Source organism: Sorex araneus, chromosome 1 (assembly GCF_027595985.1).
Source record: "Sorex araneus isolate mSorAra2 chromosome 1, mSorAra2.pri, whole genome shotgun sequence".
Lineage (NCBI taxonomy): Eukaryota > Metazoa > Chordata > Mammalia > Eulipotyphla > Soricidae > Sorex > Sorex araneus.
In genome coordinates, this window is record NC_073302.1 from 51,897,606 (window position 1) to 51,924,146 (window position 26,541).

Sequence of the window (26,541 nt, forward strand, 5' to 3'; positions counted from 1 at the left end):
TGGGGTGTATATGAGTAATTCATTTATACATCTATTTAAGACACACGGAACCCCACGATAATTGTTGAGGAAGAAAACATGTGTCAACTGAGCCCGAGAAAACAATGGTTCCAAGGGAAGGTTTAAAAAAATGCCAATTCCTGTGTAGTTCCGGGAACTGCCTGAAACGGAACTTCTCCAATGGGAGCCCCTGCTGTCTGCGGCCGGGAGATTTCAAGGGGGCCACGGGTGAAAAGGCACACAAGGCTCAACCCTGAACAACATATTAATAATCTCTAGGGCTTAATGGCCTCTGGGTGAAATACAACAATGTTCACACACTCTCCTCTAAGAAAAGTTTTTTGGGAACATTTTCAGCCTTTATTCATAACAATACAGAATAAATTATTTTGGTTCTGCTTTGGGGGCAGGGGTTGGGGTTCTGGATGGAAATATCAAAATATGGTGATGGGAAGATACAATGGTGGTATCTTCCCACCACCATATTTGTGGTGCTCGAACTGGAGCTCAGATTGGTTCTCGAATATTAAATGTCATCAAATATTGAGTTACTTTATAAAATGATAATGAAACTAAAATAAAAAAAAAAGAAAATCACATGAATGGGAGAGCAAGACTGGGGAGCCAACTGTCAGGGTGCTGGGGGAGTTGGGGCGGGGGGCGGGGCTGGAGTGGGGAGATAAGGTTGGAGGGAACCACAGTTGGAAATACGCTGAGAAATACTGCTCTAATCACTGTGCCCAGTGTCACTGACTTGCTGCATCGCCATCACCTGGCAGTTGGAGGGACCAGGGCATCCTGCGCCCTACTCAGTTCTAAGCAGACGGCATCTCGGAAGATCCCTCAGTACTTTATTTAAACTAGGGTCAATAAGGTCCATTAGTGCAAGGTTTTCAGGTGAGAATATCAAAGCCTATGTGCTCAGGCAGTTCTCCCCTTCCCTTCTTGACCCCTCCCCGCTTTCTTAGTGCAGCTGTTCCCTTTAATGATAGTATCATACTTCCTGATACTCCATGGAAACATGATCAGCTGGGGCAATAATGAAAGGAGTACAATTCAGTTATGCTGTGAGAAGCTTTGTGCTGATACGACAGGTCTAGGTTTTAGACTGACAATAGGGAAGAAAACACAGCTCTGAGCCTGCAGGAAGTAATAACAACCGTCACTACTTGGACAAAAAACTGAGGTGAAATCGTTTTCACAAGGGTGGTTCAGGGTTGATGGTGGCAAGTAAGAGGGAATTGTGGCTCAGTGGGGCTGAGAGTGGGCACAGGGTTGTCTTCTCAGTTAAAAAAAAAAAGCCTCTGGTGAAGAAGCACAAGTCAGATAGACAAAGAGAGAATGGCAGAGTCTGTAGCAGATAGGGAAAAGACGCTGAATTTGGGAACGCGAAGAAATTTAGCAAAGCTGAAACATAAAACTCAGGTGAAGGGTTAGGAGATAAGGCCAACGGTGGAAGCAAGGCCAGCAATGAGGAGGCACAGAAATCCAGGCGGACGAGTTCAGTCTGGACTGGGCTCCTGTCGAGACTCAGAGACACGGGCCAACTGGGAGATGTCCAGCAGAATGTTAGAGAGCAGCCTTAAAAAGGGAACTCTGGACAAGACAGATTTAGGGAACACCAACATTTGTTATTATTTATATGCTTCACTTCTTTTTTTGGAGGGGAATGATTTGGGCCACAGGATAGAGCTCAGTGCTTAGTACTGGCTCTGCACTCAAAGATTATTCCTGGTGGGACTCAAAGAACCATGTGTGGTGCTGGGGACCTAACCTGGGTCAGCTGCGTGCGAGGCAAGGACCCAACCCACTGTTCTATCTCTTTGGCCCTTGTTTCACATTCATTTATGAGGGGGAAAAAAATCACCATTGCTGTTGTGATAGCGCTGTTTTCCTAAGCACTTTTATGAGAAATGCAGATTTACAGTAAAATCTGCCATAAGAAGCCCCACCCCGAATGCAAACCCTCCTGTGGTTTGTTACCTGTAAAACGGCATGATAAGCCCGAGTCATGTAGGCCAGCCAAGCCTGGGGCAGAAACACTGCGCGGTGCCACTCCAGAAGCTGGATGTGAACCTGGCGGGGGGAGAACATTCACAATGTCAGTCATTAAAACAATCAAAGGAAAACTAGAGCAATTCTTTCTTTCCCTTTATTTAAGACGGGGTTCTCAAACAAACCAAACTGGTGTAGGATCACAACTACAAATAAGATCTTTTAGACTTTTTCAAAGGAGAAGAGTTTAGAATCCTGCAGAGACCAAATAAGCCTGGAATTTTCTAAACTAAAGCAAATAAAATGCTACAATAATAAGCAGTTAAGATGTATGTGTAATGCAAATGTGTCCTTGAAAATGAGGGGGAAACTCTTCAAAACTTCTAGCCAGTGTTAGGAAACTAGGCTTTGTCTAACAAATCCCCCTAGTAATTTTAAATAAAAATAAATATTGCTCACATCCTGGATCTCCAATATGACAATTTCTAAAGTAATAAACTTAAATTGCCAACAGAAATGCCATGTTGTGTAGAAACCACAGCGGCAAAAGGATGCAAACAAGCACTGCACACAGCAATTGTGCGTACCACGAGATAAATGCCCTTTAATCAATGTGGGTAAACAAGAGAAAAATGATATATGCCAACACTGAAACCCTGTTTCTGAAGAGTGGCCCAGACAAAACATCTGGTTCTCATAGTCATTTTTTTTCTACCTATTAGTATACGGCTATCTTGCAACAAATCTTCCTGAGGTCTGCTTCTGTTAAAGAAAGATCAGTCAAGAAAAACAGTCACAGTGCATCACATTTCATGTTTCCTGTAACTCATCTCATCTAAACTCAAACAGCTAAAACTTGAGTCTGTCCCCACGCCAGGCTGATTCTCATATCCGGTGCACATCGGAGGGGAGTGGGTCAACTCTTCATCCTCCTAAACAGAGCCCTGGCACTTGAAAGCCTCCAGAAGCCAATTGCTGCCATGCCCACAGCCAAACTCCACAGGCTGGGATGAGCCTCATCCAAGAATGAATATGTTGAAAAACTCAGGTATGTGGGTTTTGTGACCAAAATCTCCAGGCTCTCAAGGAGTAAGGGAATGGGCAAACTTCCCCCAGCCCTCTGTTCCCGGAGCCTGGCTGCCTCTGGCGCCATATAAGTTCATTAACCAGCCATGATCCAGAGACTCATAAATAAATCTTAAAAGAGATCAACGAGCCACAGAGATGCTTCTGGACTCCAAAGTCACCATCTACTCAAAATTTAAGTCCATAAAGAAGGGACCCTCATGACAAAGACAGCTGGAAATGATCACTCTGGATAGGAACTGTGAGCTGGAAGTAGGCAGAGAAACAAACACAGTAAGTTGGATGGGTGGGAGTTAGGGTATGGTGGAAGAGAAATTGGGGTCAATGGTGGTGGGAAATGGACACTGGTGGAGGGATGGGTGTTGGATCATTATATGACTGAAACCTGAACATGAACAGCTTTGTAACTATGTATCTCATGACTCAATTAAAAAATAAAAAAATTTAAAATTATAATAAATTAAAAATAAATTAAAAAACTAAAATTTAAATTTAACTCCACTTATATCACCCCATTCAAAATTTTAGAATTCCTGGAGCGACATCTCATACTCTACACCACTAATGTGCCAGGAGTAGCACACCAAATTTGATGGAATGTAAAGCAGAAGGCAACCAATCTTGATTAAGAAAAGATTAACATACAAGGTTTAACCCTTAACATGTTAGGAATCTCTTATATGAGGGTTTAATAGCTCCAGGGTGAGCTACAACAATCTTCACACACTTCTAAAAAAACCTTTTTTGCTTTTTTTTGTTTGGGGGGGGGTCACACCTGGCAATGCACAGGGGTTACTCCTGGCTCTGCACTCAGGAATCACTCCTGGCGGTACTCAGGGGACCATATGGGATGCTGGGAATCGAACCCGGGTTGGCCGCGTGCAAGGCAAACGCCCTACCCGATGTGCTATTGCTCCAGCCCTAAAAAAACCTTTTTTGATCATTTTTAGTGAATTAATCCATAAGCAATACAAAATAAATTTTTTAGGGCCTACTATTGGGGCAGGCCTGGCTGCTGGTTGGGAAAATTGGAAAAACTGGTGGTGGAAAGGTGTAATGGTGGTGGGATTGGTGTTGGAATATTGAATGTAATAAATCATTGTGAACAACTTTATAAAAATAAAATAAAAAAACACTTGCGTCTGTGTTCTACAGACAAAAAGGGAAGACAAAATAAAATAAAAACTGATAAACAAAAAAGACAAATTTCTAAGTAATTACATCAGAACTGATTTTGCCATATTTTAAGAAGTATTCTTCTCTCGTGTTTTAAGATAGGAAATAACCAGCCTCTCTGAACAGCACTGGCTCTCATGACCTTTGTCTTTTCTGTAACTCCAACATACGCAGAACCCACTCTAGTGTGAGCCTGCCATGCGCAAAGCACTATGGGAGGATTTGAGGATTATCAACTCATCTGTGTCTGCAGAGAGCTTTCACATGAGAGAGTAGAAAGTGGGTACACTTATTATGTATAAGGCCACACTATCAGGCCAAATTAAGAAAAAAATCTACGGGAATAAACAGATAAATTCTGATTAACATCTCATCTCACTAGCTCGTTTTAAAGTCCATTATTCAAATAGCATGAAAAAGATATAATGGTACCAAAATGATCTTTAAAAAAAAAAAACCAACATAAGACAGTTCGTTTTTCTTTTCATGATTAAGTATTCACTCTACTGAGTAGGCTGGTGGGCATCGGGTGGGAGAAACTTGTTAAAATGCCAACAAAAATTCTTGAAAGAATGGGCCCACCAGTTCCTTCCTCTCTCCTTCTTTTCCAGGAAGCTGACGATTCCACAGTCCTCTCCTACAGCTGAGGGGGAACTAGTCAATTTTTTCACTTTGCTCTCTGATTCCAAAATGTTCATAATAAAATAAGTATTTTTCCTATCAATTCTGTTCCCCTTTCATAAAAGATATGAATAATCTCTAAGTCATACTGTGAAACCTGTGGATGTAACAGAAACTATAACACTATACTACAGCAAAACTTTTATCTCTTATTTCAGAAACTCAAAATAGTATGTTTTCCAGCCAAGTAATCCATGGATACTACTGCACTACTGAGAATACTCATTGCCTCAAACTGGCTAAAAGAAAGAAAAAAATTATAATTAATACAGAGCACAGAGCACTAATTATCTTTTTTTTTCTTGATCAGGAGATGCAAATCAGAATGACAATGAGATATCATCTCATGCCACAGAAACTGGCACACATCAAAAAGAACAACCAGTGCTGGTGCAGATGAGAAGAGAAAAGGACTCTCATTCACTGCTGGTAGGAATGCTGATTGGTCCAGCCTTTCTGGAAAACAATATGAACATTCCTCAAAATACTAGAAATTGAGCTTCCACAGGACCCAGCAATAATGTTCCTGTGAATATACCCTAGTGGCCAAAAAACACAATGCAGAAAAGCCATCTGCCTGTTTCTATGTTCATTGCAGCACTATTCACATTAGTCAGAATCTGGAAACAACCCAAGCGCCTGAGAACAGATGAGCAGATAAAGAAACTATGGTACATCTGCACAATGAGATACTATGCAGCTATTAGGAAAAATGAAATCATGAAATTTTCTTATACACAGATGGACATCGAGAGTATCATGCTGAGTGGAATGAGTCCGAGGGAGAGGGACAAACATAGAAAGGTTACATTCATTTGCATGATATAAAACAAAACTGTGTGAGTAATACCCAAAGACAAGAGCCAGGAGGACTGGGTCCATAGTAGGAAGCTTGCCACCAAGTGGAAAGGTGAGTGCAATTAGGACAGAGGAGGGAAATAATCACTTTGGACACAAACTGAGTGCTGAAAGTGCCATAGAGGCAGGCTGTGGGGGTGGGTGGAGGGAAACTAGGGACAATGGTGTTTGGAAATGTACACTGATGAAGGGATGATGTTGGAATATTGTACAACTGAAACTCAATAGTAAACAACGTTGTAACTGTATATCTCATGGTGATTTAATTAAAAATTAATTTAAATGTAAAATATTTTTAAAAGAACACTGATTTTTTTTTGCAAGACATTGGTCTTAATAAATGCTTCTTTAATCTAAGTTTAAAAGAGAAAAGGATAGCTGGGGGTGGGGATGAGGTGGTAATATATAAAAAAATAGCACTGTAGCAGTGTCGTCCCATTGTTCATCGATTTGCTCCAGCGGGCACAAGTAATGTCTCCATTGTGAGACTTGTTGTTGCTGTTTTTGGCATATCAAATATGCCACGAGTAGCTTGCCAGGCTCTGCCATGCGGGCAGGATACTCTCGGTAGCTTGCCAGGCTTTCCGAGAGGGACAGACAAATTGAACCTGGGTCGGCTGCGTGCAAGGCAAACGCCTTACCTGCTGTGCTATCACTCCAGTCCACAAGAAAATAAGTAAGTCAAATACTGAGCATCTAAGGAAGTCAGACAACCTAATTAATAGAGGGTTTATAAACTAGAGACTAAAGTTAACCCCTCTTGGTGCTCCAAACACATATGATCTTGGTGTCATTCTATAGCTGGACACCCAAACCTACACTCATCCCAAATGCCTCATAATTTATGAGATTATTTATGGTCTTATGGAGTTAGCCGTAAATAAGTCTCTACAAAAATGTACTCCTTTGCTCCTTCCCAGACTGAAGAGAGACTTAAAAAACAGCTTGAAGATAGTTATGACTTCACACTCCATTTGTGTTACAAGCAAAAAAGAATTCCTTGACTATTTTTTAACAAAAGCCCATTCTAGGATGCTATTCCAATTTAATATGGTACCACCCAAATAGGTTAGTGTGGCTAGGTTGAAAAAATACAGTTAGCAATTTTAAAGTATGAAAATTATACATAATTTGTTCAACTTGAGAGAAGCTTCTGGTAGAAACTCAATCAACAAAATAATTTCAACTCAAGATATTAAAAAACTTTTCTTTAGCAGATGTTATATCTGGGTTTTCAACCACTGTACACTAAGATTCAAGGATTATGTAAAATGCACCTTTTTTATAACTAACTACTTTTATCCTTGCAATACAGGTATATCTGAAGGATTTTGAGATGGATTTTGGTGTTACAATTTAGGGAATAGTAGGAATTTCTACTGTAAGGTAGCAAGTAGAATGAAACAATATCCTCATGTGTGAAACAGAGAACACACAGGAATAGGTTAAAGGGTTAAAAGAGTTATGGGTATTCTTGTACCGAGACAGTAAAATATAAGTTAAAAAATAAAGATATAAAAACCAAGGTAAGCATTGGTAAGAACGAAAAATAGATTCGTTACTATGGAAAACATATTTTCCTCAAAAAGTTAAATATAGAATTTCCCCATGACCTAACTCTTCCACTGCAACATATGTACACCAAAGAAATGTAGACAAATGTTTATAGCAGTGCGTTCACAATAGGTAGGAAAAGAATTCCAATGTTCTTGGATGAATAAATGAATTAAAAAAAACTGGAATATAATCACAATGCAGTATTTCTCAGTTATATAAAGGAACAAGGTAATAATGCCTACTACAGTGTCAGTGACCATGAAACCACTACAAGATATATTACATATTATGATTCAATTGATAGGAAATAGCCAGAAGAAGTAAATGCACTGAAAAAGCAAGCAAGTTTTCAACTGTTGGGATGGAAAAGAGGGAGAGGAGAGGAAGAAGGGACTGAGGGAAAGAGGAACAATTATTTAATCCACATATGGTTTTATTTGTGGATGACAAAATGTTTTGGAATTAGTAGAATTGCACATTGTGAATCTACTGAACTAAATTGAGTCATAGTACATCTTAAACGTTAAAATGATCACTTTTGTTATGTAAATTTTAAATAAAGGGAAAAAAGAAAAGAACGGTAAGGGTCCTAGGATGAGCAAGCACATAGCTAACCTGTTGGAGTAACAGAAAGGAGAGTGTAACTCACACTAATGCAGTAGCAAAGAGGAAGTGAACCAGAAGTCTGGGGAATTGAAGGTAACTGGAGAAGCAGAGTTTTCTAAGGCCCTTGTCAGGACTTGCTTCCATGCTTACTAATGGGTGAATCATTTTAAGGTTCTGAGAAGAATGACATTATCTACTCTACTGTAAAAGGATCATGCTGACCGCTGTGTTAAAAATAGATAATCTGGGAAAAAAAAATGAAGACAACACAGTCTCCAGAACAGCTTCTGCCGCAATCCAGATGAGAGAGAATGAGAGCTCAGAGAGGGAGCAACAGCATATGAAGCACTCTCACTTCCCACCCCATTCCAAATTTTAAACAAATACCAATATAGACAACAGAGAAGCAGACCTAGGCCTCCTGAAGTGAGGGTGGCAGCTGGGGGCTTGCTGCTCAGCCCTCTGGATCATTTAACGCTACTTCATGATGGTCCTGAGGGCGCTTTAAAATACAGTTTTAATAGTGTAACATAAAAGGGATTAGTGGTTATTAAAGGATGGCACAGGGGGATGGACTGACTATAAAGGAGCAGGGAGGATTTGTAGGAGGATGGAACTAAGGTTTTTTTGTTTTGCTGTTTTGTTTTTGTGCTCAGGGTTTACTCCTGGTTCTGCACTTAAGAATCACTCCTGGAGGGCTGGAGGAATCTCATGGAATGCCAGAGAATGAACCCAGCAGACTGTGTCAAGAAAAGAGACCTATCCACTGAACTATTTATTGCACTGATCTTGTCTTTATTTATTTATTTTTATTATTATTTATTTACATTCAATTTTTTAATTGAAACACCATGAGCTACAGTTACAAAACTCCATGTTTGAGTTTCAGTCATACAATGATCAAACACCCGTCCCTCCACCAGTGTACATTTTCTACCACCTCCTCCGTATCCCTCCTCTGCCCTGTCCCAGCCCTCCCCCTGCCTCTAGGTCAATTCCCCTTTTACTCTCTCTCTCCTTATGTTGACCCTGTTTTTAATCTTGACTGTTGTGCTGGTTACATGAAAGTGTGCGATTGGTAAGATTTATTGAATAATACACTGAATGGGGAGAAATCTATTACATATATATTTTACCTCAATAAACAGAAGACAAAAAATACATAGTTTGAAAATTATTACTTTCAGAACATGCAATTTTCAAACACTCAACTCCCATTACCTATTACTCCTTGTACATTTCTTTGTTATAGTCATTCACAATCCACCCTTCCTCTTACCTTGCCTATTTCTGTCACATCATTCATTAAGATCCCCATCTCCCATGTTTGAACCTTCTGAATTATCCTGGACTTCTCCCAATTACCCCTAACTCAACTGCCAACTGTACTTCTAAACTGTTACTTATATTCATCTTTACTTTCTTCCTCACTGATTTAGTTCTAAATTATCCCAATAACTATAGTTAGTAAATCGATCTAGTAGCATAAAATTTTTCCTCTTTCAAATGCATCTTAAATGTTGCTGACACTATTCCATTAAGTAAAGACTTTTTTTTCAAGGATTCTTGATGATTTATTAAAGTTCAAAATCTTTTGAATTATGTTATAAGTTGAAAAACCACAGTTTACTTTGGAAAAAAAATTCCTGATTTTCCTGTAAAAACTCTTCTGGTCAAGATTCCCAGTTTTTCTACTTGAAATCCTATTCTTTTCCATTTTATCTGCATTCTATATGATCTGGATCAGAAATCAATTTCTAATCATGTCCTATATTTGACAGGATCTGTGTATCACTACTTCAATTGTTTTGAATGTGCTGTCTTCCTTTTACCTCTACTTAACACAATCACTCTTCCACCTCTGTTCTTTGAGAACAGTACAGGTCACTCCATTTAAAATCATTTGTCTATAGATCAATTTCATATAGTCTAAGGGCAGAGATCATATTTTCTTTATGCTAGAATTCCTTCCATTGTACTCAGAACAGTATTTCTTATGAGTTCACCCAAGTACTTGAATTTTACTGAATTAAAGTTGATATTTGCTTTAAGAGAAAATCTTGTCATGTGAAAACTTACCCTTATGAGCAAATAGTCATAAAAATTTTACGTTAAAATTCCAATGATTACGAGTATATAGGAAGTATCTTTTTAGTTGGTTACAGCTTAACTCAGACACAGTTATGCAAAATTTTACAAAATGCATGTTAGCATATCCTGGACAGGTGTTGGATTATAGTTTTAAACATTTTAAGAAATAACATTGGTTTGTCTTTTCTCCACACACCGCCCCCCCCCGCCCTTCTGCAGGGAGTTTAGTTTTTATTAAGTTAGAACCATCACAGTGTTCCCGAGGCACAACCAATTCCATCAGGCACTCCTAATCCTCTATGTTTATCTTTAACCTTTCCTTTGTGCTCTTCTTCCCCTATCTGATATTTCACTTATATCCCCAAATCAGACCCTTTAACTTGTAAAGTCAGATTCTGAGGACTCTGAATTTTGTATACTACTTTTTCCCTTTCCTTTATGTCCTCTGCACAGTTTACTTTAGAGAAATGTGCTTTTTGTATAGACACAGGAAGACAATTTTGTATAGACCAAGGAAGACAATACTATGCTTCTGTAACTTGGGAGTTAACTGACTCTTAATAATATTTATTCCTGGGCATCTGTCATATTTACTTAAGCCTCAGTTGCCCTTCATTCCTAATATCCCAAAAGTCGGGGCTCGGCAAGAAACAAGAAAGGACCCAGGGCAAGCTATAAGCTTGGCATCGAAAAGGGTCAGGTTAAGCACCATAAGAAATATAATATGTTAAGAGCATGCTCTCGGAACAAACGCTGACATGACCCCCAAACAAGTGATTAAATAAGGACCCTGATGGAGTTAGAAAAGATTAAGCTGGCCTGAGGACTACAGTTTGGGACATATATAGTGAGATGCTCCCGGGAAGAGCCACCCTTTAAGCTTAGTGTACCTCTTACTGTGTCCATACAAAATGACTAGACATATTATTAAGAAGTAAATTTAAGATGTCTGTTTAAAAGGATACTGGCTAAGGAAAGGAGAAAGCAATACATCCTTAGATGGAATTCCACCCTTGGGTGGATCTCCTAGCAGGAATCTAGAGTCCTGAGCACTTAGATGAGATTTTGCCCTTGAGTAATTCTCTTGGAACTTCCCCTGAAGGAAAGACTTTACATCTGTTCATGGTTTATCATAATGTTCTTCCACACCTATGTGTAATTACTACCCCCAACCTCTCATTATTTCTCTATAACTAATGCTGTGAGACTTAAGTAAATGGCCACTGATTACCAACCAGCCTGGTGGCCCCTGCTCCTTTATTTGTCCGTTGCAGTTGCTGTTGGCTGGGGGAATGGTGATTCAGCTCTGAATAAACCAGGGGATCCTTGGGTGACTTCGGGTAGGCCAGTGACCAAGCCAGAGCAGTGACTGACAGAAAATTTTTACTTCCAGAGAAAAATATCAGAATAAAGTAAATATTGAGAGCTGGCATTATAAACGCCATATTCTGAAATTTCCTAATAAAAATTTGAACATTCATATTTTATGTCTAATTAAACATATCTGAAATATGAGCTCAAGTATCCTGCTTAGGAACTTATTTCAGAAATGTAGTAGGATACTGAAAGAGAATAAAAACAGAGATCAAAGAGGACATGTATCCTCTCCATACATGTTTTACTTGAAGAGATACATAGCCACCAAATGAATTTATTGTGTAGTAGATATTGCCTAGAAATATGATAGTTTTCTGCCTCTTGGGAGACCTTATCAAATACATTTATAAGAAAATGCCCACTTTAATAGATCTTCATTACATATTATAAGACAAGTAAGACACGCATTGGCAAGATTGTTCACTGTCAACCTACAATGGGACATAGTAGGGAGACACCTAAAACTGACAAGTGACCAAAGTGTTTGCTACTGATTTTAAAATCCAACTTTCACAAAAGGCATCTTTTTTTCATGCTCCCCAGTTGTGTATGTTATTGAAAAAAAAAAAGAGTATTTAACTTCAATTGCTACACTGACATGCAAATACTAAACCACTATAATTGGCCTATAACATGTGCATATACTACTCCCAGATTTCCTAAAGAAAACTATTTGTATTTAGTGTTAGAGACCCCCAAAGTCACTCAGTGTCCCAATGTTTATACATAAAAAAATAACTAGCTTCCATTTTCTGTCATTAGTAATCCTGTTTATACAAAATATTTTTTGTCATCCCTTTACCCTAACATATAGTGAATGTATGCTCAGAAGGCAGGGCTTGTGGAGAACACATTTTTAAAGCAAAAGAACCCTCATCTCTTTTGTGGTCCTTACTGGAAAGTAAAAACTCTCTTCTTTCTCTCCGTTGTCCTCTCTCTCCCTCTGTGCTTCTCTCCTTCCTCCTCTCTCTCCCCATCAGTCCCTCCCCCCCCCCCCCATTCCTCTTTCCCATCAGGATAACATTAGCTTGAAAGCTGACAATTCAATCACATCTCAAGCAACCATTTACTCTGTTATTTAATAGGAAGGGGGGAAGCCAGTTACCATAACAACTCACATCACATGGTAATTATGGAGTCTCTAAAATACAGCAAACCATACTTTTCACAGTGTTTTCTAAGAGGAATGTGTAATAAGCACAGACAGCACTTCTCCCAATTATTATTCACAATTTTCATCTAATAGTTTCATATTGCATGAACGCGAACACTACACTGTTCTTCATAAGAAATTGTTTTTAAAATAAAGAACTGGAAGAAAAAGGCAAATGCACTTCTTACATTTCAAACTATGGGCCACATCATTTAACCCAGGTACTTTTGGGCATCTAGGAAAATAGACTAAAGGAGCAGATAAAAAAAATTAACATATGAAGAAAAAGAAATAAAATGATGATCAATTTTTTTTAAAGAATGCAGAAACAAAGATTTCATTCAGAGTCATGCTGCTAATAAGTCTGGATAAGGTTTCTCTGAAATGGACGCAAAAGACTGAGCTCATTACCTAAGGCTGACACAGAAATATGGTAGGATAACAGCAGAAGAATCAGGAAAATTTACATGTGCCCAAAGATGGTGGAAATAATGAAGCAAGACTGCTATTTTCATCCAGAGACAAATAAGTATCATCCAATTTAGGTAGGAATGTCATGTCAGAGTTAGAAATGCCAAAGGATGACAAGACAGGCAGCAGATTTCAGGGAAAGAAACTGTCATTCACCTTCAGCTTCCTCATAAGCAGGAACCAAGTTACTCTCAGGATGAGAAGTGGTTATAAATCAGAGCAGAAGAAGACAGTCACTTGAGCCTGGAAAAGCCCTAGTACATCTGAAATGACCTCTGGTTGTCCCCTGTTCAAAGGAGCAAAGAGAGAGTGCACTTCAGTTTTAGAGAAATCTAAACAGGCAGCAATTATACAGAACTGCTCCTGATGTGTTAAGTCAAACTAAATTCAGACACAGATGTGAGTCTTTCAAAAGTAACGAGAGAATTTTACTTTAAGAATGCCAAAAACATTAAAAACAAAACAAAACATGGAGGGTATAGTATTTTTCCCAAAGAGTTTATTGAAGACTACACTAAGACACTGGTAAGTCATTAAGACATTGAAAAAATGTTTTATTTAACTAATGTAACTAATGTAATTCTGGACTGAAGCGATATCACAGCAGGTAGGGCGTTTGCCTTGCATGTGGCTGACCCTCCATCCCTCTTGGAGAACCTGGCAAGCTACAGAGAGTATCCCACCCACATGGCAGAGCCTGGCTACCCATGGCATATTCGATATGCCAAAAAACAGTAAGAATAAGTCTCACAATGAAGATGTTACTGGTGCCCGTTCGAGCAGGTGATTAACAACAGGACAACAGTGCTCCAGTTCTAATGTAATTCTAGAGTAGTAACAATAATTACATAATGCAAAGTACACTTAAAATATAAAGAGTATATTACCTACATTTGCAAAGTTCTTCCATCCATTTATTTACTCACTCGTTTACCCACTGATAACTGAAGGCATTAAGAAAGGCACAGTGTATCATATAAAAATGCGTAATGTTGAATGGGGAGGCAAAGCTAAACCATATATATGATTACAACAAAACAGCACATAAGATTAAAAACAAAACAAAAATAGAAAAACAAAAATGAAGAGAATCATGCTGAGTGAAGTCAGTCAGATGGAGAGGGACAGATACAGAATGATCTCATATGCGGGATATAGACATAAGTAAGGAAACAACAAATGGCCAAAGACGTTTGTTACTGAACCTGAGTACTGATCCACAGAACTAAGCTTAGAAAGGAGAAAGATGGTGAGGAGGTACTGGGACACTGAGGGGGAAATGCACACTTTGATGGAGCAACACTATACCCATGAGATCCTGCTAGTAACAGTACTGAAACTATTGTTAAAACATGTTAAAAAAAAAGTACTTAAAGAAATTGTCAAAATGACAATAATATTTATTGTTGCTCATGCTGCTGGTGGTTTTTTTGGGGACACACCGAGTGGTGCTCAGGGCTTACTCCTAGCTTTGTGCTCAGGAACCATATATGGTTCTGGGGATCAAACCCGAGTTGGCCATTTGAACATAAGCATCCTACACACTATATTATTGTTCCAACCCCCAAAATATAACTTTTTAATTAGACTGCAACAATGACTAGATTAACCACCAATTTAGTGACATTTCTCAAAAAAACTGGAATTACCCCATAAAATGTACAAATAAAATATGAAACACTTTCAAATTTCAAAAGGATTAAAATTATTAATCCAAAAAACATTTAAGAAGTGCCCACTATATCTAAGGAATACAAGGCATATGACCGAAACAACATGTTGATTTTAGGAAGCTAGCATTTTATCAAAGGAGATAGATGCTCTCATGGATGATGTGCACCACCATATCCCTTCTTCAGAATTAGTAGAAACAGGTACAACAAATTTTCTAAATATTAATACAAAGAATTCCACAGAGTTAGGAAATAGAGTCATCTTGAAAAGAACCAGAGTTAATATTATAATGTTCTCTGCTTAAGCTGGGATAGTATTAAGATTATTCCAAGACTGTGGAGCAATATGGACAGGGTTTAATTTCCAGGTACCTATGCTTTCTAACGATATAATTTTAGGAAAATTCATATTATTAACTTCCCAGTTTTAATTTAGAAATTAAGTAAACTAATACATGTAAATTAATTATTAAAACTACAAAGTTGTTTTGTAACTATTATTATTATTGTTGCAACTGCTAGTCTTAGGAACCAGCAATTACTAGTTCAAAAACTCTCACGAGGGGCTGCAGCACTAGCACAGCAGGTAGGTCATTTGCTTTGCATGCGGCCAACCAGGTTCGATTCCCAGCATCCGCTATGATCCCCAAGTACTGCCAGAAGTAATTCCTGAGTGCAGAGCCAGAGGTAACTCCTGCGCATTGCAAGGTGTGACCCAAAAAGCTAAAAACAAACAAACAATTAAAAAAAAAACTCATGAGATGTCACAGTTTGAGATGAGCAGGAGAGACAGGAGAAGGGAATGAAGGGCAGCGTGAGACTAGAGTGGGGAGCTTAGTGAGACTGGAACAGGCGCGTGCAGAGAATGGAATAAAGGGCAACTGATCACCAATCAGCTTAACCCTTGTTTCCTCCTTCATCCGCCCATGGCATTCGCTGCCAGGTGGGGAAGTGACCAGAGACCACAGAAAGTAGGCAGCGAGAGCCATGGATTTCCCTAGCCATTTCATGATTATACACTAATTGATGACAATTTAGACGGTACAGTGTATCACTGTCATCTCATTGTGCATTGATTTGTTCAAGTGGGCACCAGCAACATCTCCATTGTGAGACTTGTTGTTACTGTTTTTGGCATATCAAATACACCATGGGTGAAATACTCTCAGTAGCTTGCCGGGCTCTCCCAGAGGGATGGAGGAATTGAATCCGGGTCGGCGCATGCAAGGCAAACACCTTACCCCCTGTATTCTTCATAAGACACATAAATGACGGTGGCAGGGGCTGGCAAGATAGTACAGTGGATAGGGCACTTGCCTTGCATGAGGCTGACTGAGTTCAAAACCCAGTCAGCCTCATATTGTCCCCCGAGCATCACCAAGAATAACCCCTGAGCATCACCACACCAGTGGCAAAGCGAAAGGCATGTCATGAGTATGAGATTCAACATTCTATTTAACTTTTTAGCTTTGTGGCCATGTGTTCAGAATTTACTCTTTGCTCTGCACTCAGGAATCACTCATGGTGGTGTTCAGGGGACTGATCAAGCCTGGGTCAGTTGCATGCAAAGCAACACCCCACCCACAGTATATCTACAGCCTCTCTATGCCACATTTTCAGCAAACAGTAACTTTCTTGGGAAAAATAAAATCTAAGATCAGCATTTAGACATAATGTTTAATTGCTATGAATCAGAATCAGATATAGTGTATCATAAAAACAAATTAGCTGACACCAAGATTTCTAAGTCTTGCATCAAGAAAGGTTGTATACAACATTGAGGATGGGGAGTTGGGCCACACTGGTGATGCTTGGGGTTTAGCCCGGGCTCTGTACTCAGGGATCATGCCTGGCAGTGCTTGGGGGACCATATGTGGTGCTGGAGATTGAATCTGATCAGCTCGTACAAGGTAAGTGCCTCATTCACTATACAATCTCTCTGGCCCCTAAAAAATTTTATGAGCACCATTTTTATATACACTGTCACTGTCACTGTCATCCCTCTGCACATCAATTTTGCTTGAGCGGAAACCAGTAGCATCTCCAAGTGAGATTTGTTGTTACTGTTTTTGGCATATCGAATATGCCACGGGTAGCTTGCCAGGCTCTGCCATGGGGGCAAGAAACTCTCAGTGGCTTGCCGGGCTCTCCAAGAGGAGCTGAGGAATCAAACCCGGGTCAGCTGCGTGCAAGGGGAACGCCCTACTCGCTGCTCTATCGCTCCAGCCCATCTTTATATATAACATAATAAAATGTTCATTTGCAATTAATTATAAATTTTAATATATAACTATAATTTTAATTAGTCCTGTTATATATGTTTAACACTTATAAACAAAATATTGCCAAATATTTTATAATTTATTCATCCATTTTAATTATAATCAAATAAGGGAACAATTTTTATTAATTTTTAAAAACAAAAAGAGCATGACTGGAGAGATAGCTCAATAGACTGAGTGCATGCATTGCATGCAGGAAGCCTAAATTTAATATGTGAACCTGAACACCGCTGAAAGTAACCTCAGAGCACAGAGCCAGGAGTAGCTCCTGGGCACAGCTGACTATGGCCCAAAAGCTGAAACAAAAAATAACAACATACATTTTCCAACTCCTTTCTAGCTTTTCATTTTCCCTGATAATGCTCTCTTATGTGATAATCTAATTTCATGCAAATCATTTAAAAGTATCACTGAACTTTAGTTAAAAATAGTGTCCCAAAGAAAAAGTAAAATAAACACAAAGCCAAACATTTTAATTTTTCCTAAACACTTTTATTTACTGTTAATTCCCAGTATTCAAGATACAAACACTGGTGCCCTACATACTTGCAAAGGATTAGAATTAAGAAATGGGCAAGATTATTTTTTATATAATAAGTTAATATTTATTCTGCACAATAGACGTTAAACATTGGTAAAACAAACCAAATTCCTAGGAAATGCTCCCCAATAATTCCTCTAATAAAAGAGTGCCAGAATTATTTCTGAAAGTTTTTCAGAATGTATTTCTGAAAGTTTCTGAAAAGTTTCTGAAAAATTTCTGCAAAAGAAACTTTCAGAAATACATAAAAGTATTTTAGCATTCAGTTAAGTGGAACCCACAAACCCAGCTATGTAGCAGGAAGAGCCTGTTTGTTATAGAGGAAAGGAAGGTACCTACCTCATGCACTAGAGCAAGTGAGGTCTGCTTGAAACTTCGTCCTCTGCTGGCCATCAGTCGATTCAGTGGTTTCCCATCTTTGCTCTGATACATTGAAATATCATAGCAAAATAGCATACCACCTAAAAGAAAAAAAAATTCTTATGGAGATACTCATTAATGATATTACCACTAATTCATATTCAATCCATCCTAATAGGAAGATTTAGAAATTTTTAAAAAGAATTTGCTAGGCAAATTATGATTTCTCACTATTGGTATCTAGGGGGAAAAATAGAAGACATAGAAAGTTACTCCCAGGAAGATAGCTCAAAGACTGGAGTGCATTCTTTGCTTCTTGGAGTTCTGGATTTGATCACTGGCACCACAGGGACCCCCAAGGTCTCTAAGGAATTTCTAAGTATTATTGGCTGTGGCTCAAATCTGCTCCCCAGTAAAAAGGTTACTAACTTTAAACTATGACTTACATATACCCTTCATTCACTTGTAGATAAATGAAAAAAACCCACACGAGTTATTTAAAGCTTATGTAGATTCTATTAAAATTCTTTTCAATTAAAGAGAAGCACTTTTACATATCATGAACTCTTGATAGCATGGGTTCCTTTAATTTATGACTATAAGTTTTTCCTCATACCTACACTAATTTAAATTCAATTTTCTTCCTCCTTCTCTAATCCTCTTTCCTTACTACTTCCCACTCCAATCCAACGAAGTTCTCAATTGACCTTAGAGCTCCAATTGGTCCCCAGTGTCAAGATGAAAGTGAAATGTGGGCAGCATCCAAGTGTTAATGAGCTAGTAGGTCTTAAAATTTGGTCATTCTGAGTAATAAGACATTCAAGGCTCATTCATTAAGTACACACACATATACACACACACAAACACACACACAAATATTGCATACACATACAAATGTAGTTGAGATCATTACATTTTATGTATCTCTTACTAAGTTTGATATACACATAATAGTGAATGTATCATATAATCACAGCTCAATATATTTTCACTGGACAAATGTGTAACTAGCACTCAGATAAACAAAACATGAACATCCCAGAAATCCTACCTATGTCTCCTCCCCACTACATGTGTTCCAACCCAAAGTTATGATAAATAACTTCTAGCAACCATTTCATCTATTTCGATACTTAACATAAATGGATTTACACTGTGGATATGCTTTAATGCCTGGCTTCTCACCATACTCAGCATAATAATTGTGAGAATTATTGAAGCTATTGCTGGCAGTGGTATCATACTCAATCTCATTACCAAATAACATTCCATTTAAACAGCTTCCAAGTTTAGGGCTATTCAAGGGGCTCTAGCATAATTTTTTTAGTATATGCCTTATGTTAACTTCATTTAAGTTTAACCCTAAGAATATAAAGTTATATATATATATATATATATATATATATATATATATATATATATATATATCTTCACAGCTGCACGAGCATGACTCCAGAGGCCAGCTAAACTACTTTTGGTATGGGCAGCTCCTTGCAGAATGTCTCCAGACTGAGAACTAAGTCGCGGCCTCATGCCTGCCCAGGAGGGGAAAGGTATTTCTCTCTCTCGCCTCTTCCTTGCCGGGGCTGAAGGGCGTGGCGACCGCCATATTATGATGACCACAGATGAGAGTTACAAGCTTGCAATGATCCAATATCTGGAAGAAATTTCCCTGAACTTAGTTGCTAAAATACAGAAATCCAAAACCTCATATCTCTTCACAACAGGTCTGACTCTAGTTGGGAACTCCTAACAATAATAGTGAGATTTTTGTTGAAATAGTGAATGTAACCAAAGTAAAGAAAAAGTAAAGTGAAATTTATCAGTTATGGAGGGGGGAGGGAGGGAGGGGTCAGGATGGGAGGTGTAACGGGTTTTTTGTTTGGTTTTTTTTTTTGTGGTGGAATATGGGCACTGGTGAAGGGATGGTTGTTTCAGCATTGTATAACTGAGACTTAAGCCTGACAGCACTGTAATTTTCCACATGGTGATTCAATAAAATAAAATTTTTATTAAAAAATAAATAAAGTTGTAGAGCAATAGGAAATCAATTTGTTCAATACTAGTTTCTCAAAGTGGTTGAATGAACAAAAATTCCCAACAAAAGTTCTAGTTGTTCTACATAATTACCAATACTTTGTATTTTATACCATCACTTTAGCTATTCAATGTTAAAGACATTGCTTATTGCCATTTTAATTCATACTTCTCTGATATGCAATGAAGTTGACTATCTACTTCAATGAACTTAGTAGTTCTTTGAAATCTCTAAATAGACTGTTGTTTTCAGTGTTTCAATTCTTTCCTCCTCTTTCTTGTTGGATATATTTTTTTTAATCTACTTTAATTTTTTTTGTCTTAGTTGTTGCTTGCTTTCTTTCCATTTTTCTCCCCTGACCATGCCTGGTGGCCCTCAGGGATCACTCCTGGTTCTATGCTCAAGGATCATGATCAGAGGCAAAGCTGGAGCTTACCACAATTTTTGTTTTTGTTTGTTTGCTTGTGTGTGTGTGTGCGTGCATGTGTGCATGTGTGTGCGTTATTCAAAAATTTTAAATATATCTGGATATAGTTTCTTGTCAGGTATAAGCATAGTAAATATCTTCTTCCACTCTTTCACCAAGTATAATTTACTGTTTTTAAAAAAGTTAAGCTTCTTGAGATGGAAGTATAACTTATGACTATTTTCCTTTCATTGCTCATATAGACATTCAAGGTATAAATTTCCTTCTAACACATACAAGTTCTATTATAATTTATTTTCATTATCATTCAGTTCTAATTATTTTCTGATCTCCATTTTGATCTGCACATTGTTCCTAATTATATGTTCAATCTCCAGGCTGCTGGAGACATTGTAATTATTACCTTTATTTTAACTCATTGCCAGCAGAAGACAGGCTCTAAATAAATTAGTATGTAAAATATTTTAGAAACTTATGATGCACGTAAGATCTTTCTGTGTGTGTGTGTGTGTGTGTGTGTGTGTGTGTACACGTTTGTGTTTGTGTGTGCCTTGAGGGATCCAAACCCAGGGTCTCACATGTAAGACTGCTCTACCACTGAGCTATATTCCCTTAGCAAATTTCCTATTCCAAAGTCCCTGAATCTTAACATTGTAAAGTACAATGTGTTACACGTCAATTAAGCAAAGTGTGTTCAAGGTATTATTTATATATTTTGAAAACCTACTGATATTTTGCCTACTTGTTCTACACAGTATTGGAAAAGATGCATTGTAAAATTTCCTTCTATGAGTTTGTCTATTTCTTCTAGTCCTGCTAATTTCAATTATACATATTTTCCAGTTATGCTGAAAAGTATTAACATACATCACTAAATAAGCTTAAGTTCACCTATAATTGTCACATATAAATTTTTCACATACATATCCACATCACACACATACACGTGAAGCTATGGCATTTCATGTATACTAAATAGAACTGAGGTCCTTTAATTGGGTGACTTCTTTAGCTTTGTGAAATGGCTCCCTTAATACTAACTTCTTCCTTTTTTCATATGTCTAGTGTGTTTTTATTATAGGTTAGATAGTACATGAAAAAACCACAGAAAGTCTAAGTGATGTTATCTTTTATCAGATAGGCATTTCTCTTTGCCTCCGTTAGGCAGATAGAATGATCACAAGGGGCTGAACTGGGTTAGGCTTGATTATATCTACATCAAACCTAAGTCTATCTCTGCTTCAACCCTTCTCCTGGGTATGCCTCTGCTCCAAATTTTCAGTCTAATCAGTTTAACGCCTCAGTGTAGAAAGAAGAGAGGAGATTTGTAGTTGTTTTCAAAGATTTTCAGTGGGTTCTTTATACTTCCGGCCCATAAAGCATCAATATTTAGAAGTTACCTTGAGAGAAACAGGCTGTGTGTTTGAGGTCTCTAAAGTCCCAGATTTTGTCATTCAGGCACCACAGGACTAGCAAGATCTCTGCTGGTTTCTCTGCCTCCTGCACCAACATCTTGTTAAGACCAAGCCTGAATTTTTTCTCTCGCTAAGGCCAGAATTAGAAAGTGCACCCAGCTGAAGAGAGCTGTGTATCTTCAGTAGCAACTCACTACTTGAGTGCTTTGTTTTCTAACCCATTCTCCTAGTCAGCACAAGACTGAAGGAGATTTCACTTTACCTTCAAAGCATATCTTATGAGAAATATCTCATAAATATTAAACACAAATTTGTCACCTTTATTTCTCTGAGACTTCAGAGAAACATAATAAGCAGGATAGAGAGATAATATGCAGATAGATAAATGTATCCAGGTCACAGATTAATTGATATATAAAAGAAACTTTAGTATAGAAATCCTTGCTAACATTATAGAGGCTGAGAATGCCCACAATCTTCCTTCTACTGACAGCTCAAAAACTAAAAAAGTCTGTATTTGAGGGGCCTGAGAATAAATTAGTAATCAGTAATTTAGTCTGAGTCCTGAAGTCTGAGAAACAGGAGAAAAAAAATGTTCAAATGCAAGAAAAGATGAATATGTCAGTTCAAATCAAACATAGAAAAATGACCTTTTCTCTGACTTTTTACTTTATTATTCAATTTCAACTGACCACTGTGCACCCATGTTGGTGAAGGTGTTTGATGCGGCCTACTGATACAAATGCTAACCTCTTCTGAAAATAAGCTCACACACACCCAGAATTAATGTTACATCCTCCCTCTGAGGATTGCTTGGTTTAATTAAGTTGGCACATAAAAATAACTCCCACTGCACGTGTGCCCACCAACTGCCCCCAAAAAGCCCCAACAGCTGCAAACCTCCAGAACCCAATCACCACCTGTTCACGGCCGATCTTCACAGGCTCCTCACCATGAGAACGAAATTGCTGAAAAACCCATGTATGCGGGTTTTGTGACTGAAATCTCCAGGCTCTCACAGAGTCAGGAATGGGGGACCTCCTGCATCTCCCTGTTCATCAAAGAGCTTCGCAGTCATGCCCACGAACTACCTCTGGTGCCATAAAAGTTCATTAACCAGCCATAATCCAGAGACTCACACATAAATCTCATAAGAGAGCAACAAGCTGCAGAGATCTCTCCAGAATCCAAAGTTACCATCAATTAAAAATTTAACTTCAACTCTATCACCCTATTTAATACTTTAGAATTCCCAGAGCACATAGCTACATTTGCAGCTGTGCGGTATTTCATACTTTATGCCACTGATGTACCAAGAGTGGCACACCACATTTGATGGGGAGTAAAATAGAAGACAACCAATCTTGGTTAGAAAAATACATATGTATATTAGCACACAAGGCTCAACCTGTAACAACGTGTTAGTAATCTCTTATACAAGAGTTTAATGGCTCCAGGGTAAGATACAACAATTTTCATGCACTTTCCTCTAAGGAAACCTCTTTGGATCTTTTTTTAGTGGATTATTCAGAATAAGCAACACAAAATAAATTATTTAGGATCTGCCTTTGGAACAGGCTTGGGTGGTGGTGGGAAAATTCAAACAATGGTGGTAGGAATGTATAATGATGGTGGGATTAGTACTGGAATATTGAATGTAATAAATTATTGAGAACAACTCTATAAAAATAAAATTAAAAAAAAAACTCCTAACTCACTTCATCTCATGGAACTATGAAAAAGATACAGTGGCTTTTTTCCAACCTCCTTATTGGATTAAACCCCAATCTGAACTTACAACTGGGGTCTCTGAAGAGCCACCAAAGGTTGCGTGGGATGGAAAGGGAGACAGTTGTAAAATGTTCTCCCTACTCATCTTTTGTTCTCTGTGCCTACGGTTCTCTGATACCTTTGAAAAGTGATCTGTTTTCATCAACTATCCACCTATGTTTATATCATAGCTGTAGCAGTAATGCCCTGTCATGATCTGGAAGAGGAAATTAAATTATGATATTTAAAAACCCTTTCCTTGATACTAATGCTGTGCTCACCTGCAAGACCAGGTTTCAACCCTGGTTGCTTATTTGTTTCGTACATTTTCAGTATAAAATTGGGGATTCCTGCTACAGTCTTCCCTTGATCTGAGCGGGCACCTCCTCTTAACGCAGAGTGATATATCCCACGAGGCATATTCACCATTTCTTGCTTCACAAGTGAGGTGAAAAACTCCTCCAAAGCTGAAAGAAGATGAAGAGATATCAAAAGTAAACACAGCATACTAGAAGACAAACAGTCATTTTCCATTTGTCTATATAAAACTTAGCTTCCTTTCTATGTTTCCGTAGATCAGAACAAAACATTTGGTAACTCAAGCTAAAAAATTTATTCTTAGTTCTTACCAACATCTCTTTCTCTTTATTTTTGGGGCCATGTCTGACAGTGCTCAGTGTTTATTCCTGGCTCTACACTCTGGAATCAGTCTTGACAGGCTCAGAGGACCATGTGGGGTGCCAGGGATCAAACCCAGGTCAGTTCTGTGCAAAGCAAGCACCCTGGATCTCCATATATCCTGAACTCACCAATTTCACATTTTAATTGCCATTGCCCAATTATCTTTTCTTTTCAGTGTCTTCTCCTCATGTCTTCTACCTTGACAAACCAAACTTCACCTAGAAACCAAAGTGTTATGCCATTCCCCTCCCAAATACCTGTCAATGGTATTTCCCTGTTTAGAATAACCACACATTTTTGGCAATGATCAAGACTTTTTTGTGATCTAGCTGGTCCCTGGTTGTACTTCTGATCTCATCTCTGCCTCCTGCCTCCCTTCCTAGCTATTTACAAGTACATATGGCAGTTTCCCCCAGTTCTTCAAGAAACAAAATTCATAGCTAATCAGGGCCACCTCATTTGCTATTCTTACTTCCCACTTGGGACACACTAATTCGAGATGCCCAGGTGACTGGATCCTTTCTCATCATTTAGGTATTTTCAGAGAAGCCTTTTAAATGCCTTTCCTTTTAAATGAAGTGCTATTAGTAAGTTCTAAATAATGATAGTAGTAGTAGTAGTAGTAGTAGTAATAATAATAATAATAATAATAATAATAATAAAATACCGAAATACTGCTTTATAGTCGAGTGTTATTTTCCTAAGGACCACTAGAGGTTCCCAATGCAGAACAAAAGTAACAAAGCCATGTAAACTAAGAAAATTTTTTTGGAAAACAGCAAAAAAACCCACAAAAAACCAAACTATTAAATGTTCTTTTTGCTATAAGAAGAAAAAGGAAAGTCTGCTTTTTCGACTTTAGATAAATCTACCTAGTTGAACAGGAATTTCATTCTGAATAGATCTAAAGGCACTGAATATATCTAAAAGTCTATTTTATTTGATTTCATCAAAGGCAGTAAGTGCTCCTTGGAGCATTTACTATATGCCAGGCTCTGTCATTCCTACCTGGAATCTTCTAAGATGTAGGCAAGCTTCTTCATTTAACTGCAGAGGACACCTGTGTGGATATTTACTACATACCCCACCCCTCCCCACCTTGAAGATTCTAGCCTGCACCCTTTTAACACTTTTCTGGACATCAGAAGAATGACCTTGTGCAACAGCGTCACAACTCCCTTAGCCTCTGATCGTTAGTTAACTTTGTTCTGTGAGAAACATTGACCAAAGATCAGAGAGTGGACACAGATGAGATCGGGGATTAAATTCCTGATTAAATTAAATTCCCCACTCACTCAACTGCAGTATTGTTATAGATTGTCTCCTTCCCATTTGTGAGGATTTGGTCCTTCTTAGGCAGCCCTATTTAGAGGGCAGATGCCCTCTTATCTCCTAACTGCTACCTCCCCATCACTTTAGGCTGAGGGCTGAAACCATGCAGAGATGATTCACCATTTCCTGTGAATTTCCCTTAACTTTGACAACACAATGGTAAATGTTACCAAACTCTTGTCTCTTACTCCATCTGAGTTGGCCTTCCTCTTTCCTGTCAAGACCCCAGTCAATATATTAGCTAAATGAAAGAGATGAGTAACACCTAATTAGAATCCAGGTACTCCAGTTCCTGCATACACATGCATATATGTATGACTGCGTCAAGATGAGAATGAATATAAACTTTTCGGAATGTAGCCATGAATCATCTGGAAGGACAGGACAAAGGTGAGGGAGGTAATTTTATGTTTTCCCAGAAAGAATCCTATTCTAGAAAAATCTGATGCATGTCAAGAAAAAAATAGAACTGGCATTCACAAATAGATGAAATAATAGAATGGAAATCTATCTGTTAAACTCTTCAGCAAAGTAAGGATTATCAAATGTCCATCCCTGACAATAGTTCCCGTGAGGAAAAGATAGCATGAATACCACAGGCACAGACAGCGCTGTCTACCCTCAGACACTCAACTAGTAACTAGGATTTTGTCCACTATCATTTTCCACACTTGTTTATTCCCTTTAAGATAACCATCATCTTAAATGAAAATTTAAGAACCGAAAATGTATAGGCTATAGAATGCTAGATATAAAAATGTAAAGCAACCCAAATGTCCTTCAGCAACTAAACGAGCCAACTGTGGTGCATGCTAGAATGCAGTATCACAAGATTTTTTTCTTCAGACAGAACAATATAGATCATTATTTGGATAGACTTCAAGGATATTGTGCTGATTTAAGAAAAAAAAAAGTTAATGCTGAAAATTTTCATATTAGAAAACCTGGTGAAATACAAATAGGTCTATAGT

At 38.2% G+C, this 26,541-nt stretch overlaps 1 protein-coding gene across 2 annotated transcripts in view; it reads right to left on the reverse strand.

Annotated features, from left to right (window-relative positions):
• FOCAD (focadhesin) overlaps positions 1–26,541 on the reverse strand; it is a 323,158-nt gene that overhangs the window by 84,714 nt on the left and 211,903 nt on the right. For both annotated transcript variants that reach the window (XM_055131110.1, XM_055131118.1), the window contains exons 20-22: positions 23,839–24,024; positions 17,887–18,008; positions 1,984–2,076 (exon numbers count right to left, since the gene is read on the reverse strand). In XM_055131110.1, the coding sequence (XP_054987085.1) occupies positions 1,984–2,076; positions 17,887–18,008; positions 23,839–24,024 (401 nt within the window). The remainder of the gene's footprint in view (positions 1–1,983; positions 2,077–17,886; positions 18,009–23,838; positions 24,025–26,541) is intronic.